The 17,836-nt window shown below is 35.2% G+C and overlaps 1 protein-coding gene across 7 annotated transcripts in view; it reads left to right on the top strand.

The window, feature by feature from the left end:
* NUP98 (nucleoporin 98 and 96 precursor) overlaps positions 1 to 17,836 on the top strand; it is a 110,614-nt gene that overhangs the window by 75,763 nt on the left and 17,015 nt on the right. For 4 of the 7 annotated variants that reach the window (XM_057507256.1, XM_057507260.1, XM_057507258.1 and 1 more), the window contains 7 exons: positions 683 to 847; positions 6,860 to 7,048; positions 8,084 to 8,237; positions 9,506 to 9,935; positions 11,169 to 11,398; positions 12,698 to 12,964; positions 17,424 to 17,581. In XM_057507256.1, coding sequence (XP_057363239.1) covers positions 683 to 847; positions 6,860 to 7,048; positions 8,084 to 8,237; positions 9,506 to 9,935; positions 11,169 to 11,398; positions 12,698 to 12,964; positions 17,424 to 17,581 — 1,593 coding nt within the window. The remainder of the gene's footprint in view (positions 1 to 682; positions 848 to 6,859; positions 7,049 to 8,083; positions 8,238 to 9,505; positions 9,936 to 11,168; positions 11,399 to 12,697; positions 12,965 to 17,423; positions 17,582 to 17,836) is intronic. The other 3 variants (XM_057507261.1, XM_057507259.1, XM_057507257.1) reach the window with 1 other exon arrangement.

Raw genomic sequence — 17,836 nt, 5'->3', positions numbered from 1 at the left:
CATAAACTGTAGTTAAGAGACAAAATGTTTGTGCTAGAAGAGAGCTTCTCTTAAATTCTCTTTTATTTTTGCAAATTAGGAAACAGATACAGAGGTATATCATGATGTTCTCCAAAATAAATTCTGGTTAAAACCAGAGGAATAAGGAGTTAAGCTTTATGCACTTACGATTCAAATCCTCTACCCCATCCTATGAGCATTTAGATACACTTCTGAGGTTTGGTTTTCCTAATGTGTGGCACCATTAGGGATGTCAGAATTTTTTGTATCTTTTAAAAAGATTTCTGGAGATGTAGAGATTGACTTCCTCCCTTCCTTGATAGTTTAACCCAATTTCTTTTCTCTTATAGTCTAGTTGGATTATTTAACTTGTTGAAGGCCCTTGTGTAGATAGCAACCAACTAGGCAGTATGTAGATATGAAACTGGATTTGGGGTCTTATATTAATATATTCATTTAGTAATTATACGAGCAGCTAGTATGTGCACCCAAACATCATCTAAATCTTAGAAAAACAGTAAAGTATGACAGGTGACATTTCATTGTGCTTTAAATATTTTCATATGTCTCCCCTCTCTCTCTCTCTCTCTCTCTCTCTCTAGCTAATTCTAGAAGTATTGTGGAAGCTCTTCTGAATTTAACAGATGTAAAATTGATTTTGTTGGATTCTTCTCTTCCTTAGGTCTCCCATTTTTCTAAGTATGGCCTTCAGGATTCTGATGAAGAGGAGGAGGAACGGCCCTCCAAAACTAGCACAAAGAAGCTGAAGACTGCTCCTTTACCTCCCGCAGGCCAGCCCACCCCATTCCAGATGGCTCTTAATGGCAAGCCAGCACCTTCACCCCAGGTAGAGACAGGACAATGAATTTGAATGGAATCCGTGATGCAGAAGTTGAAAGCAAGTCATTCAGCTAGTACAAAGCTGTTTTCTGACCCCTGGAACTTTGAAGAGTACAAATGTATTGGCAATCACGTTGAGACAAGTACAAGGGAGGGCCTGAGGTGGTACTGGCATCAGTTTTTTACTTGAGAGATTTAAAGAATTCTCTTGCTGTTTGGATCATGCGTTCTACAGATTGTAATTCTTAAACACCTCCCTCTCTTTCATTTGGACTTGCTGAAATCTCTGCTCAGTGATCAACTTAAGATAGCATTTTGCTTGTGTGGGTTGATGCACAGTAAATCCTATTTTTGTTGACTATCTGATGTAAAGTTTAAGCTTGTTCTTTACCTCTGTGGTTTTTCAAAAATTCAATTAGCTTTCTACAAGGGTTTTTAACTCCATTTTTTCTCAAGTGGTTTGCTTATACTTCAGATAAACTCTTGATATTTGTATTTTAACAATGCATAATCTTTATGAAATAGAAAAAATTTTAGAATACAATCAATTACTTGATGGAGAGTAGGGGCTGGATTGTTTATTGTGATTACTTGTATCATACTCTTTTTCAGTACTGTTAAGTCAGTATAAGAATTTTGTCCTTGTAGGGAAAGGTTTGTAACTTAAATATCAGGTAGTTTCTTTGCCAACTCATAAAGAGTTCTACTTTCATTTGGATGTTGTTTATGTTGAATCAAGTTAGAAAAATTCTTTTCTTTGATGCCATACTCCCTCAAAGAAGAAAACTTGATATAAAATTTCTTTGTAAAGCCAGTAAATCCCCTACCTCTCAGCTGCTAAAAGCAGGTCCTTTGGAATTTTCCATGCTACAATTCTTATGGCTGCTGAAATGTGCGATTTTTATGATTTATTAAATAATTACTTGGGAGGCATTTTCTGGAGATTGTTGTGTATGTATGTTCATGTTTGTTTGTGCATACAGTGGGGTATGATAAAGGTGGGAAACGGGAAATATATTAACTTTTATGTTTATAATCTTTGTAGCATTTAGAATACCCCCTAAAAAAACTCTTCTGAACTAAAAAAAAATGCTGTGAATGGACTTGGTTTTCTGGTTATCTGTGTTCAGTTTTTGTAAATTATATACTTTGTATAGTTCTTTCCAAAGTGTTTTTTAGTTTCACATCTATTTCTTAGGAGAAGAGAGAACCTTCTTTTCTACCAATAAAAGTAATACGTAGGATTCTAAAGATGCAGCTGAAAAAGAAAAGCTTCATCTGTGGACAGACAGAGCAAATTTTGTAATGTTGACAATCAGTGGTTTTTAGCTTTAACTTCCAGAATATTAATGGTAAGAAATAATTATAAACTCCTGTGATGACACTTTAGTAGGTGAGAGCTCTGTGAAAAACAGCACCAAAAATTTTCAGAAGAACAAGGTTATAGGGAAGAGCCCTGTTCAGTGTATTCTTGCCTATTTTGATCCTTACAGTGAATGGGGATCTTTTTCTGACATTCCCTTGGTTGAGAAAAGAGCTGGTCTTCGATCTTTTGGATGGGGTAATTAGAAATAGGAGAAATGGCTTGTTTAAATATTCAAGCTAATGTGTTAGAACAATAATCTGGGACTCTGGAGAAGTCTTCCTTCATATTGCCCTGTGACCTAAGGGATGCGTGTGCGAAATGCCAGTGGTTTCATAGTAATTTGGTTATTAGCACCAAAGGCCTACATTCTACTTGACATGAAGAACATACTTGAGCCATTTAAATGAACTGGGGGGCAGACAGCACAGTATTTTTGTCTGAGCCTCAAGATGGCTATTTTCACACTATCACCTGGCCACCTGGAGAGGTTGATTTCCATGATATGATGTTTCTTCATTTTGCTGTAGCATATTTTTTTCCTTTCACAATCTCAGGTTGGTTCCCTGACTTTGAGGGGCTGGTTCTTCATGTATTGGGAAGATTTACATTTTTGTTTAATGGTCACATTCTGTTGATTTTATATTGTATCCTCAATCCCCTCATTCACATTGTTTTTAAGCCTTGCTTTGCTCCTAAAAGACCAAGTAAATCTAAGTAACCGAAAACAAAAAGGTAACTAAATTTTCACATAGTCGTCTCTTCTATTCCTTTTAAATTAGAGAAAATGTTGGCAGATAAACCTTCATCACACAGATGAATTAGGTCAGCTACAGAAACATTTTGTTTGGTCACTAGAACATAAGTTCCAAAATTCTGACCTGAGATCCAGTTTTCAGCTGACTGGATCAATACTTAGGTAACCTTTGATTCCATAGATTTGGCATGGAGCTCATGCATATTTATATTGTAAATTCTTTTCCCCGGATGATTGAAATATACGGCCAGGTTTCAGAACTGTTTGTTTATAGACCTCAGATCTTTGGCACTCAGGTAGAGAGAAATGTAGCTTTTTACCTCAACCTTATACTGAAAGGTAACGTGTTCATTACCATCAAGGTGCAGACTACTTGACTTGCTCAGTAACAGCATTGTTTACTTAGCACATTCAAATAAGTTTTTTAAAAATTTTAAAGAAAATCCCATTTCATCTTGTGTATACTTTAAAAAAACAGAATGGCAGCCATATCTATTTATCCAGTGAATCAATATTTAGTATTTTATGTATTTATGTAATCTATATATTATATAAAGATACATAAAAATGGTTGTGTAGCCACAAGCCTTTTTGCTCCAGGTATTAGTCTTTCTAGTTCCTATGCCTTATGCAGTAATATCTTTGAATATATGTGTAGAAACATACATGCTACTTTGGTGAGCTGTTGACACCCTGACATGGAATTTCTGAGAGAACACAGTATTGTTGACAGGGCAGGTTTTCCAGCAAAACGAATATATATATTACTTGCAGTTAGAAAACAAGTTGCTTTGGATGCAGACAACAGTAGTAATACTGGATTAAATATTTGGCTCAGAGTACAGTATGAATTATTTAAATCTCTGTTTGACCAAGTTTAGTTGTTCACCCTTTTTTGAATAAGGGCATCTTTATTTTCTTTACCTACTTGAATTACTTTACCCACTGCATTAGGAGATGCTGTATCTTTAGTGTATTGGCAGCTTTGTATGAGGAGGATTCTTTTGAGTTGGAGAGTAGAGGTCTCTAAAATCATTAAAGGTTTCAGTCATGAAACCTCTCTCTCTCTCTCTCTCTCTCTCTCTATATATATATATATATATATATATATACTTACATATATAATAGTCATTTCACAGATGTTATCTGTGTACTTAGTATTTGTAAGGTACCTCTGCTGGTATTTGGACATAAAAAAGACATACTACTTTCAAGAGGTTACAGTGTAGGAAAGGGAGAGTTAAAATGATACTCTGACTGCTTCTCCTAGTATTTGCCTTTCTTTTCCATAGATCTCCCGGGGATTTCCTTTTTAAATTTCCTCTTCAATTTTTGAGCCATCACTTTTTCATTAGTTTACTTGTCTTTCCAGGACTAGCTTTGAAGAAACACCTGGTCTCCCAAGATTTCTCTGAAAAACGTACACAGACATCTTTTGGGGACTTGGGAGGGAGGTGGTTATTGCAATTACTTAGATATAATGCAACAAAATTCACATATCAAGAATTCTAGGAACTTACCAGGTTCTCATAGTTTCATAGTAATTCATTTCCTTATCTACATACTAGATGACATTTCATAACTTTGAAGTCTGTGTATGAGGGTGGAGTGAAAAAAATCTTGATCCTTAGCATTATTTTTAAAGATATGATTGATCCCTTAGGTCTCTAAATCTAGTTATTTGATGAAATCTCCTCCTGTTTTGCCTAAAAGTGTTCTAAGTAAACAATTCTTGATGTTATTCCTTTGTTGAGTACTGTGATAAGCCATCCTCACCCTTTTCCCTTTTCTCCCAACCGTCTTCACTCCTTCTTGTCCTTTCACTGTTATTGCCTTCTTTACTGTGTGCCAGGCACTGCATTAGGCAACAGAAATAATAAAGTGTTCAGCAAATGTTGAATTTAACCATGTGCTTGGTGTTAGATATAGAAAACCATAGGCCATAATCTCTATTTTCAAGCCTTGACAGTCTGGTGGGACAAAATATATATGCAAGAAATTATAGTACAACCTGACATCATATAGCATAGGTACAGACAAGGCCCAACAGAGGAAGGGTATCCTAACTGACAGGTTAACAGAGGAGAGTTTCCTAAAAGTGAATTGGTTAAAAACTAACATTAAGGAGCCACTGGAGTGAAGTGTTCCTGTAATTCTTATAATTACCATGGGTGCATCTTCACCAGGGCTGCTTTTTTTTTTTTTTTCTAGAATTTTAAAGCACAGTAGTCAGACCTGCATTATAGCTTCCCCAAAAGGTAAAAAAAAAATAGTATCATCTTTGCCTTTTGTTAGAGTTTTGTTAGAGCATTTCTTGGGGATTGTTCATATCTTAAGTGGTATCCAATACCTCAGTTTTTCTACAATTATAAATAGGAACAAAGTTCTTTTAGTAAGGATTTTTATTACAGGAATGCAGGGAAGTAATGGCTAATAAACCATTAAAAATAAAGTGAAAAAGTTACACTAATGGTTGTTTCTTTGTCCAAAGAAATAATGAAAAAAAATGTTTTAACTGTCTGTTCTATAATAGCACCATTTGAGGTTTAGCATGAAATAGGCTACTTGTGAAAGATAAGCCAAAAATCGTGGGAGGTTAATAATCTACAAATGGTACTATGATAAGAAAAATAATTGATAGAACTTTTGATTTGAGAATGTTTCATAAATTGGCTTAGCCACTTATTAACATTTTACCAGGTCATACTCAAATTTAGGACATATTTAATGAATTTGTACTGAACCAATTATCTTAAAAGCTTTACAAGTGTTTATTTTTCAAACCATAAACTGTTGGTCATGGCTATATTTTTTTAATGTATCATTGATACACAATCTTATGAAGGTTTCACATGAGCAACATTGTGGTTTCAACATTCACCCGTATTATCAAGTCCCCCCTACCCCATTGCAATCACTGTCCATCAGCATCGTAAGATGCTGTAGAGTCACTGGTTGTCTTTTCTGTGCTATACTGCCTTTCCTGTCACCTACCTATATTGTGAGTGTTAATTATAATGCCCCTTGATCCCCTTCTCCCTTCCTCCCCACCCACTCTCCCCAAGCCCTTCTCTTTGGTAACCGCTAGTCCCTTCTTGGAGTCTGTAAGTCTGCGGCTGTTTTGTTCTTCAGTTTTGCTTTGTTACATGCCACAAATGAGTGAAATCAATTGGTACTTGTCTTTCTCTGAGTCATGGCTATATCTTTAAAGCTGTTTAATAAATGTAAATATAACTCTTGACACTTTTCAAACATAAAGAAATTATTCCCATGTCAAAATTGTTCCTAATATTATTACTTTGTTTTTCCTTTTGGGAAATTAGAGTAGCATTCCTTGTATCCTAAACTGTACTGCATAGATAGAACCCAACTAAACTTAGGATTTAGTCACCCAAGATACAAATGCCATGTCCAGAATAGTGTTAACTATAAATTTATTTCTTAATGTTTTCTTTAAGAAATTGAAAAGTTACTGGAAATTTTTATATTTCTATCTTTTATTCTATTTTCCAAATGACTTCTGGCTATAAGACAGTGTGAGGATGCAGGGTTAATGCTATATAAATCAAAATTACAGTTGCTAGCTAAATCATGTAAGACATAATCTTTGAAGACTACCATTTGTTTAGTATCAGTGCTGGCATAGATTCTAGACACCAAACTATAATATTACAAAAGCGTGATGCCATGAATCCTCATTTGGATTTCTAGTACTTACAGGGGAGATTTGGGGTAATTGTTGTTGAGTCCTCTTGAGCAAATATGCTACCTCACATTATCATAGAATGGTCAGAACTTCCTATTGCTATATCATTCTGCATGAACTACATGTGGTCTAGAAGCTCTATGTCTATTTTGGTAATTTAATGCTGCTTCCCTGATCTTTCTACTGTCTACAGAGCCAGAGCCAGAGCCCAGAAGTGGAGCAGTTAGGGAGGGTTGTGGAACTGGACAGTGACATGGTAGATATCACCCAGGAGCCAGTTTCGGATTCCATATTAGAAGAGAGCATGCCTGAAGATCAGGAACCTGTGTCTGCCTCAACACACATTGCATCTTCACTGGGAATTAATCCACATGTCTTGCAGGTGAATTTCTAACCCACCCTTACTACAACAGTCCTGTTTTATATTAAATGTAAAACTAATATTTATCTCTCTTGTATAACAAGAGGCCATTTCCTTGATTGTTCACTTAAGAGCACTGAGGGGTCACTGGACTGAGAGAAAACAGAAATATGGATCATGTTTAGGCTTCATTTTCCCATTTGGGGAGGGAAGGCTATATTGAGATACAGAAGACTGGATTCTAACCCCAATCTTTAAACTCTTACTATTTGTCTTTTAGGCAAGTCATTTAACATCTGTGAGCACTGATTTTTTCTCTACACAATATTATTTTGTTTACTTCACAGGGTTGTTTTGAGGCTCTGGAGAAGTGCTCACAAAAGTTAAAAGTTTTTTTAAAAAACCAGTAGAAACTTCTTTCAACTCTTGTCTCAAATTTCCCATGCCTTTTGGCATGTTAGGAGTTTAGCCTTTGACTTATGTTTGACTTGGAAATTACTCATTAAGCAAACAGGTGAGCAATTACTGTGTGCCAGGCTCTGGCAAAAACTCATATATACAAAGTGGAATATTACAATTGACTCTTGAATGTCATGGGTTTTAACTATGTGGGGTCCTCTTACTTGTGGATTTTTAAAAATAAATATATTTGAAGATTTTTTTGGAGGTTTGCAGCAATTTGGGAAAACATTTTCTAGCTTTATGGTAAGAATATAATATATAACACATATACAAAATATGTATTAATTGACTGCTTATGTTATCTGTAAGGCTTCTGGTCAACAGTAGGCTATTAGTAGTTAAGTTTTTCGAGAGTCAAAGTTACACACAAATTTTTGACTGATGGGGAGTCAGCACCCTTAACCACCACATTTTTCAAGGCTCAACTGTATATAAACTTCTATCCTGCAGGCACATACAATGTAATAGAGTCAGTCACACACATGTTAAACTGGCTCTGGACAAAAGCCTTGAGGCAGAGCAATTGATTGGTAGTTGTAAACTGTGTTTTGGATTTGGGCCAGCATATTAATTCTAAAGGTATTGCCTTTTTAGATCATGAAAGCATCATTGCTTGCTGATGAAGAAGATGTAGATATGGTCCTGGATCATTTCAGTCGCCTTCCTTCCAAAGCAGATAATTCTCAAGAAATCTGTTCTCCCAGGCTCCCCATTTCAACATCCCACTCATCAAAATCTCGTTCATTAGGTACTGTAAAAGATGCTACTCATGTACTTCTAATAAGCTGAGTTGACTTCTCAAGCAAATATTCCCATACTGTCAGGTGTGGATGGTGTTTTTAAGACCATGATTAGTTTTATTGGTACATATGCAGAAGTTGTATGGAGAACAGAGCATTTGTATTTTGTTTCAGATACATTTTTATTTGCTTATAAATGTAGATTAGATTGTTAATTCAGATTTTCTAATTTTTATCACACCATATCAGTAAAGGTCCTACACTGTAGTGTTTTTGTGCAGTAACACTATCCTAAATGCCTTCTAGGAACAAATGTTGCCTTTTATAATGCATAGAACTTGTCAGATTTCTGCTTTTCCCTAAACCTTCCCAAGTTCCCAGGGAAGTGGTTACATACTTGATTTTAAAGCTTTCTCTTTTCTAGTGGGATTGAAGGTAAGAGTATTGATGTCAACAAATAACTTAAGTAGATGTAATTTCAAAACATTTTGAAAAACAGAGGAAATACCAGGAAGAGATTTATGTTGCGTTAAAAATTAAATCTTCATTTTTCAATTCTTTTGAGTGCCCTTGCTAACTTTTTTTTTAAGTACTTCAATAAAGCACCAGTTAAACATCCGTACAACCTTTTCCATAATGGGCACTACATGAAAATCACACACTTCAACAACTAGCTCCTTGCTGTAGATAGGATCCATATAAAATTGGAAAATGGGCAATAATAATAATAAGAACTGTCCTGAAAGGCACATATGCAATCACAAGATGACTTGGTGGCCTTTTGTTTCTTTAAGTCTATACTCAATCATCAGAATAATGAGAATTTGAATTTTGATCTTATTAAGCTTTTTATATGGACTGAGAATGTTGCATTTGGCATTATGATAAGGGCATGAGCACTGGTGTCAGATTTACCTGGGCTTGTCTCTGAGTCCAGCCACTAGTAGCTTTGTGGATTTAGACAAGTCATTTACTTGAGCCCAGTTTTCCCATCTATAAAATGAGTATTAAAGTTATTGAAAGGTGAAATGAAACAATGTATACAAATGAACCTATACAGAAACTGCAACAGTTAAATGCTAAGTAATTTTTTTAAATAGTAGTAGTATTGTTTGTCATTAGTGCTATTATTGTTGTTGAAACCATCATCATTAGAATTCCTGCTGAATCTGAATTAATTAGTTTGGTAAAACTGTAATTTCAGCCTCACTGATTGTTATTATTCAAGAAAGAATAGACTGTTTTTTTCTAAGTCTTTTTTTCCCCCTTATTTCAGTTGGTGGGTTACTACAATCAAAATTTACAAGTGGAGTTTTTCTTTCACCAAGTGCCTCTGTGCAAGAATGTCGCACTCCCAAAGCATCATCTTTGATGAATATACCATCCACATCCCCTTGGTCTGTCCCACCACCTCTGACCTCTGTGTTTACAGTGCCCAGTCCAGCCCCTGAGGTTCAGTTGAAAACAGTGGGTACACGCAGACAACCGGGCTTAGTCCCTCTTGAAAAGTCTGTCGCTTATGGCAAGGGGAAACTGTTGATGGACATGGCCCTATTTATGGGACGCTCATTTCGGGTTGGTTGGGGCCCCAACTGGACTCTTGCTAATAGTGGAGAGCAGCTGAGTGGCTCTTGTGAACTGGAAAATCATCAGATTGCTGACTCTATGGAATATGGATTCCTGCCTAATCCAGTAGCTATTAAATTGTGAGTCACATTTCCTTGTCCTTTTTGAGAAAGTCAGCATGGATGAGAAAAATCTTTTCATCATCAGAACACCCAGTGCCAGGGTCCTACCTTGTGATGTTTCTAGATATATTCTTAGCATAATTCTAGATAGCAGAAGATATTTATATAATTAAAAACTAAAATAAGATTATCCTACTGTACTATCAGGATATGAAGAGTATGTAATACTTACCTAATTGTTAAACTTTAGTTGGAAAAGTAACAAACCCAAATGTAGTGCTGTGTCATTCCTTGGGTTTTTATCCCTTTTATTGCATTAGTCATTTTTTCTATTGTCTCACTTAAGACATTTGTGATTTCTTCATATATATAAGGTATATTCTCAACTAAGCATATTTCCTGTATCTTAGACACGATAAGGTGAATGCATGAACTATGGATAATCCATGCATAGATATTTGGAAATAAGGTGACATTTGGTAACTATATGTTATGGATTTCTGCACAGTCCCCACCATTAATTATTAGGTAATATGCATACAGTTGTTTTGTACAAAGCGTGTAACATTTTCCTATTTACTTTTTACAATTATAACAAATTGTGCTCTCTTTACTACAGATTAAGTGACTTTAATCACCTGTTATCCTTAGTGTTTTTTTTTTTAATTAAGGTATCATTGATTATCCTTAGTTTTTAAAGTTGACCTTGAAGAAGTGAAAAAGCAGCATCTCTTGAATCTCACTATTAGGATGTTAATTCTAAAGCTAGGTTATACATGATGTGATATTTTGTTCGTTGTTAATATTGATCTTAAAAATTGGATCAAGGCCAGATTGTGTGTTCATCCTAGAGTCAGTTCTTCAATATTTGTAAGCTTAGCCTGTGACTTTTCATACCTCATTAAGTATAATTTGAGAAACAGGTATCCCATAATAGCTTTTGTTCCTTAGATTTCATAATATCCAGATACATGCAGAAGCCAGTTCCAAGTCTAATTGTACTGATTCCCATACTTTATAACCTGGCTTAAGAAGCTTTTGGATTCTGAATGTACTGGATTTAGATAATTAGCTTACTCAGTATGTAGCAAATAAGTTCAATGTAGTTGGACATTAGGACACAATTTTTAAAAATCATAATAGATTATATTGCATTCTGTTTGTAGTTATGAAGAGAAAAAAAGGTTTGGTTGTAGGATAATCCTAGCATCTGTCATCATTTTTTGTCTTGTTTGTCATTTGCCCTTGTAGCCTAACTGAGTCCCCATTCAAAGTTCATTTGGAAAAACTCAGTTTGAGACAAAAGAAGCCAGATGAAGAGCTGCAGTTATATCAGACACCTCTGGAGCTCAAATTAAAACATAGCACTGTCCATGTGGATGAGCTGTGTCCTCTCATTGTCCCCAATCCAGGAGTTGCTGTCATTCATGACTATGCAGATTGGGTTAAGGAAGCATCAGGAGACTTACTGGAAGCACAAAGTGAGTATAGACTATGCTTCTAACCTTTGATGTCCCAGAAACAGGAAGAAGCATGTGTTCACAGGAAGACAGGTATCCTTATGCCAATGTAGTGGGTGGATGCCTCAGCTTGCACCTGTCTGTGATTGAGTTGGGATGAGCAAAATCCCAGGCAGGAAGAAATTATATCATTGATTAAATTAGTTTTATGACCTTTGACCTATAAATCTTTATTCAAAGGAGATGTAGGCAGTCAAATCCTTTGGATTTATGAACTGCATTCCTTCCCCACCCAGAGAAAAAAGGGAGAGATTTTCTAAATCTTACCCATTCTTCCATGTACAGCTTAAATCCCACTTGGTCTTCCCAATAACTTTGATGCTTTTATCTTTCCTTCCTGACCTCTCACTCTATTACCTTTCTATACCTACTGTGACTGTGTTTTTCTGAATCAGTACTTTAATAAAAACTTTTCTAATTGGGAACTTAACCATTACAAATAGTCAAAAAATCATTTCACATCACCTTTATTGAAAAATGGAGACAATTTCGACTTACACCACACCTTTTGGGGATTGTTATGTTCAGTTCTTTGTGTTTGCTTCAGTTGTGTCATCATCTTTTAAGAAATATGAGTCATCTTACCAGTGCATACTTGAAAGTGGCTTAAAGTGGCAAACAATGCTTCCTCTTTGTTTTCCTTCATGAGGGGCAATATAACATAGTGGTTAAGAGTATATAGTTGGATTCAGATTACTTCGGTTTGAATCCTGGCTTTGCAACTTACTGCCTATAACTTTGAGAAGTCATTTAACTGCTGTGTACCTCAGGTTCCTAACCTGTAAAATGCATAGTTATATTGTGTAGAGTTGGCTTACTCGTAAGCTTTGAACATTGCCATTAGGCTTACTAAATGTTAGGCCGTGCCTATAGCAGAAGAGAATAATCCCTCACAAGTTTTTAGAGCACTTCATGTTTTTAAGACATTTTGCAAACAGAATTTGAGCAAATTATAGCACTATTCCTTTATCATTTGAAGTTTCATTAGACATAATTAAGGTAGGGGAAACTGTTTAAAGGAGATTAGAGTTATATTTGTTGTACAAGTACCCTGCAGGAATGTGGAATGAGCAAGCAGTTATACCATTCATGTCTTTTAAGACAGCCGAGTGAAGTGTAGACAGAGTCAGAAATCAGTTTGAGTGGTTGTTTGGGGTGTTTGTTAATTTATGTATTTTTATACCACAACCAGAATGATGCGCTCTCCATGGTTATTGTAAGACTTCATGTCATAGCATTGCTTTCCTGTCTCTTCCGTAGTTGTGAAGCACTGGAGCCTAACGTGGACATTATGCGAAGCTCTTTGGGGCCACCTGAAGGAGCTTGATGGCCAGCTGGATGAACCCAGTGAATACATTCAGATTCTGGAACGAAGAAGAGCTTTCTCTCGCTGGCTCTCCCATACTGCCGCACCTCAAATTGAGGAGGAAGTCTCCTTATCTCAAAAAGACAACCCTGTGGAGGCTGTCTTCAGCTACCTCACGGGCAAGAGGATCAGCGAGGCCTGCTCTCTGGCCCAGCACTCAGGTGGGTCATGGGGTCCCTTCCTGCATCCCACTCCTTGTCCTACCCCTTAGTTGTGGATTTGCTTTGTCTTCTAACCTGAACACTAAGTATAGACTCCCAGGAAGATTGCTAGTTCCTCCAGAATAGGGACTGTGTCTTCTCATTTTCTTTTTACAACCTTAATTAAAATGATTACAATTTAAATTACAATGCTACATACATTGTAGTAAAACTAGAAAATGCAAATAAGCAAAACACAATAAACAAAAACCACCTGAATTCCTTATTATGCACTGTAAACATTTCAGTGTGCAATTTGTACTTAGACTTTTACTTTGTAAAATAACAATATATGTAAATATTAACACAGCAACGTATGCATGTAAACTTTTCAAAGATGGTATCCTGCTATATATATACATACATACATATACATATGTATGTATGTATATATATATATAATGTTCTCTGTTCTTTTCAAGTAATACATTTAAATGTCCTATAATATAGATATTACGATCACATGCTTCTTGTATTCTTTTATATATAAATACATACATATGTGTATGTTAGCAAATTCCTTTTTTGACATTTAATCTTTTTTCTTTTCTACTGTAAGCCATACTCTGAGCCTCTTAAACAAAATGTATTTTTCACTAATTCCCTTATGTCATTCAAAAAATAAATATGTAGTAGTATAATTTCTGGGTTGAGATATTTACTTGGCTTTTTTTTTTTAAGGACTTCCCATATATATTCATGCTTTCTTAGTTTCCTTTCCATTGAGAGGTATTCATCAAGTACTTAATAACTATTTAACAATAAATCTTGATAAGAATAAAGGCTGGCACAGGGCATAAATCTGCAAAGAAGTAAAAAGCTAACCTTTTCAAACAATATTGCCTCTCTCTCACTTACCAACTTTATATTTCCCTGTATGGCCCCGGAAGATGACTGGTTAGCCAGAGACGGGTAAGATTCCTCAAGGGAGGAACAACCTAAGACAGGCACAGTCACAGGGGGGCCATCAGGTGAGAAATTGGGGATCAACAGAGGTGAGGCTTAGAACCTCACCCCCCCTGTTTTGAGAGAAATCTTCTGCATCCGTGGATGTTTTATTGCCCTTGTCTAGCTTGGATTAACACTTAGTCTACAGGCACACAGCTGATCATCTGCATTTGCTCTCTTACAGCACTAAACTATGTTTTCTACCTTTATCTTGCATCTACCTACCACTTCAGCATTTTATTTAAAAAAAAAAAAAAATAATAATAATAATAAGGGAGAAATGTGGGATTCACATATAAATCAAGTATAAAAATCAAACGAATATTCATATTTGACCTGATTGTTTATAGTTCATAATGCGTGATCAAAACCGAAAGTTTCTGTGATGACTGCCCTTGTACTGTTCACCATGTAAGAACTTATTCACTATGTAAGAATTTGTTCACCATGTAAGAACTTGTTCGTTATGCTTCAGAAGATTGGAGACTGACGAGAATTAGGCTTGGGGTGGATTAATGATTGTGCATTGAGCATTGAGTCCCCTATACAGAATTTTATTGTTGTTAACAACCATTTGATCAATAAATATGAGAGATGCCCTCTCAAAAAAAAAAAATGATATTTCAATGCATACTTGTTCTCCACATTCTATTGGTCAAATCATACATCTTAATATGCAGTTACACTATTTATGATCTCTACTTGTTTTCCTTTGTTGCTAGAGATCCAACATTTCCCTATTGCTTGTATGCTATATTTATTAGATCTATGTTTTTATTGTCAAATAACCAATTTTTAAAAATTAAGTGCATTGCTTTTATCCCAAATATAAATAGAACAGATTTCCATTTCTAGGACACAGAAAAAGAACAGGGACATTAAATAAGAAGAACTCACTCATAACCTGGAACATAATCCTCAATTAACATTTGTTATACTTAATCTCAGTTTTTATCATGTGTAATTTTTAGTTTGTGAAGTTCCATCATTTACAAAATTGGGGTAATACTTATACCTACTTACACAGTTCTGAAGATTAAACAAAATTAAATGTGTGAAGCATTTAGCATAGTGTTCAACATACAGTATTTAATGGTTATTATTTTTTATTTACTTGGTTGTACAATTTTGTATTTTTTTCACATGACACTATATTTTTTACCCATTCATATATAAATATTTTAATGAAAAAATTTAAATATAATTTAGCTAGGTGTATAATGTGTCTGTTGTATGAGTATGTTTGGGGGCATGTGACCCAGCCTACCACTGTTTTTTGTCTAGTAGTTTGTGCTGTGAGAAAGCTTTATCTGCTTTGGAATTGGTTTCTTAGTATAGAATCTAGAACTGAAATTGTTCAATCAGTAATTAGAAATGATGATTAAAGGTGTACATATGTATATGTGGATGTGTACATATACATACACACACAAATTAATGCAAATACAGACTTTCAAACGGCCTCACTCCAATTTATAGTCCAAATATTTTTGTTACTGTTTCATTTCCATTTGTCCATACATTGTCTTATTCTTAATTAGACTAATTATATACTGTTTTCCTCCTTGCTACTGAGATTGGGTGTTTTCTCATGTGTTTGTTTACTGAATCATATTCTTATATAAAAAATGAATCACTAGTTTATGTCCTTTGCCTGTTTATCTAATTTCATCCTTTCATGGTTTCTAAATAGAGCTAAATTCTTCTGTCACCAAGGGTCAAATAATGTTCTATTCAATTTCCTTTTACAGTTTTTCTATGTTACCCTTATATTTTTTTCATTATGAAAGTGCTTTTGGAGAAATTTGGTAATCACTGATATGTGAAAAGATGCAAAAATAAAAATAACAATTCCTCCCAGTAATAATAATAAACATGCTGGTATTTTTTCCAAAAATAAAAAAAGAATAAAGGCTGGCATAGTTCAGTGTGATTTATATATGATTAGATCCTTGATCAAATTTTGTTTACTAGAACCTAGTTTATCTAAAAGCAACTAATTGGAGCTATCAGCTGGATTTGTTTTTTGAGGGCTTGGCCAATTTTGGGACTATAAAGGGCACAAATTACAGGAAAGGCTAGAAATGAATAACCTACATAAATGAGAAGTTGCATTCCACTATCACTATACATTTGGCTCAGTGCCTTTTGTGGCAAATCCAAATATAAAACCTCTTAACTTATATTCAGTCGATTCTTGACAAACGTGCCAAGACAACAAATGTGGAAAGGGTAATGTTTTCAACAAATAATGGGTAGTTGGACATTCATATGCAAAAGATGAGTTTAGATCCTTACCTCACACCATACACTAAAATCACCTTGAGAAAGTACCTAGAATCCTGCCATTTGCTTAGTATAGGTTCTTGTCATTGGAAATGTCTGTGTGACAAGCCAGGGATTGACAGAGGCTGATTGGTTGGTTGCTGTTACCAGAGCAGAGAGAGGATCTTAATGATTTGTAGTAAGCTTTGATACACAAGTTCCTCTCTGAACTTGACCACCTTGAGTGACCAGAATATTTGTATTTTTTGTTAAATAAGTCCTCTTTTTTGGGTTCTATAAATATACAGAAATAATCCTTCCTTTTTTCTTTTATTATTATTCACCTAGAATACTAATAGCTCATATGGACCACAGCAGTTACTGCATGAATCATAGTTCAGTCCTGCTTTGGTAACCTATATACAGAGAGACAACTTTGCCTAATAGCACACTTCCAGATGTGTTCCTGTTGCATGATTTCTTTCCTAAGCTTCTTTGGCATGTGAATCTTTAACAGTCTCAGTTTCTGGCAGGATGGTACTTTAGTCATATAAGCACTGACCCATATACAAAAACAAAAAGTAAAGGACTGTTGACTTTTAGGAAGTTTGTATTAGGGCTGAAACAATTTTTCTCTTAACTAATGACTGGAAATCTTTGTAAAGAATGTCTATCCCCTTATATTCTCATTAATTAGAATTTTTTTATTGCCCCAGCCCTTTGTGCTTAAAAAATTTTATTAAAAGAGAATATTGAACCCATGAGAGTGAAAGACTCAACAGTTCTCTTTACACCATACACAGTTGGCATGTTTTTACTTTAGGTTTGAGTTGGCCATTTCTCGGTGTCATTCTACTAGTTGGGTATGTTTTCAGTGACATCTCAGTTTTTTACTACAAGCCTTTGAGTCAGATATTTTTCTTCACTTTATAGAGGAAGTAGTTTGTCTAGAACAGAAGTAGAAGTAGATGTCATTGAATTCTTTATAATATACCATCTATAAGTAATTTAGATTAAGATATTTGGAAGATTTTCTACCCATGCCGAAAATGGTGAGTTCTTGATCAGTATTTTGGCACTACTGCAGAAAGCAGTCACAGGTGTAAAGTTCTCCTGAGGGCTAGAAGAAATATAGTAATGCCCCCAAGTATTTCCCCAAGTCTATAAATCTCCATGATTACCAGAGAACATCTGTTTCTCTTACCAGGTGATCATCGTCTTGCCCTTCTTTTATCCCAGTTGGTGGGTAGCCAGTCAGTCCGGGAGCTGCTAACCATGCAGCTGGTAGACTGGCATCAGCTCCAGGCTGACGGCTTCATCCAGGATGAGAGACTGCGCATCTTTGCCCTGTTGGCTGGAAAACCGGTATTTTCCTCTTTTCTCACAAACTCACACAAATTTTTCTCATAAATTAGAAATTGCTTGAGGTTAAGGCAAAGAGCTGTTTTTGTAAATCATATACTACTACACATGACTAAGCAACTTTTAAATTTTAATGGAAATGCTGTCAGATTATAAAGGTACGACAAGTACATTGTAAAAGCTAGATTTATACAAATTAAAACATTAAAATCTGCCATTTCTCATATTGTAGTGATAAGAAAAGTAAATACTTTGTTG

This window comes from Manis pentadactyla, chromosome 9, assembly GCF_030020395.1.
Source record: "Manis pentadactyla isolate mManPen7 chromosome 9, mManPen7.hap1, whole genome shotgun sequence".
NCBI lineage: Eukaryota > Metazoa > Chordata > Mammalia > Pholidota > Manidae > Manis > Manis pentadactyla.
This window is presented reverse-complemented; position numbering and strand designations above follow the sequence as displayed.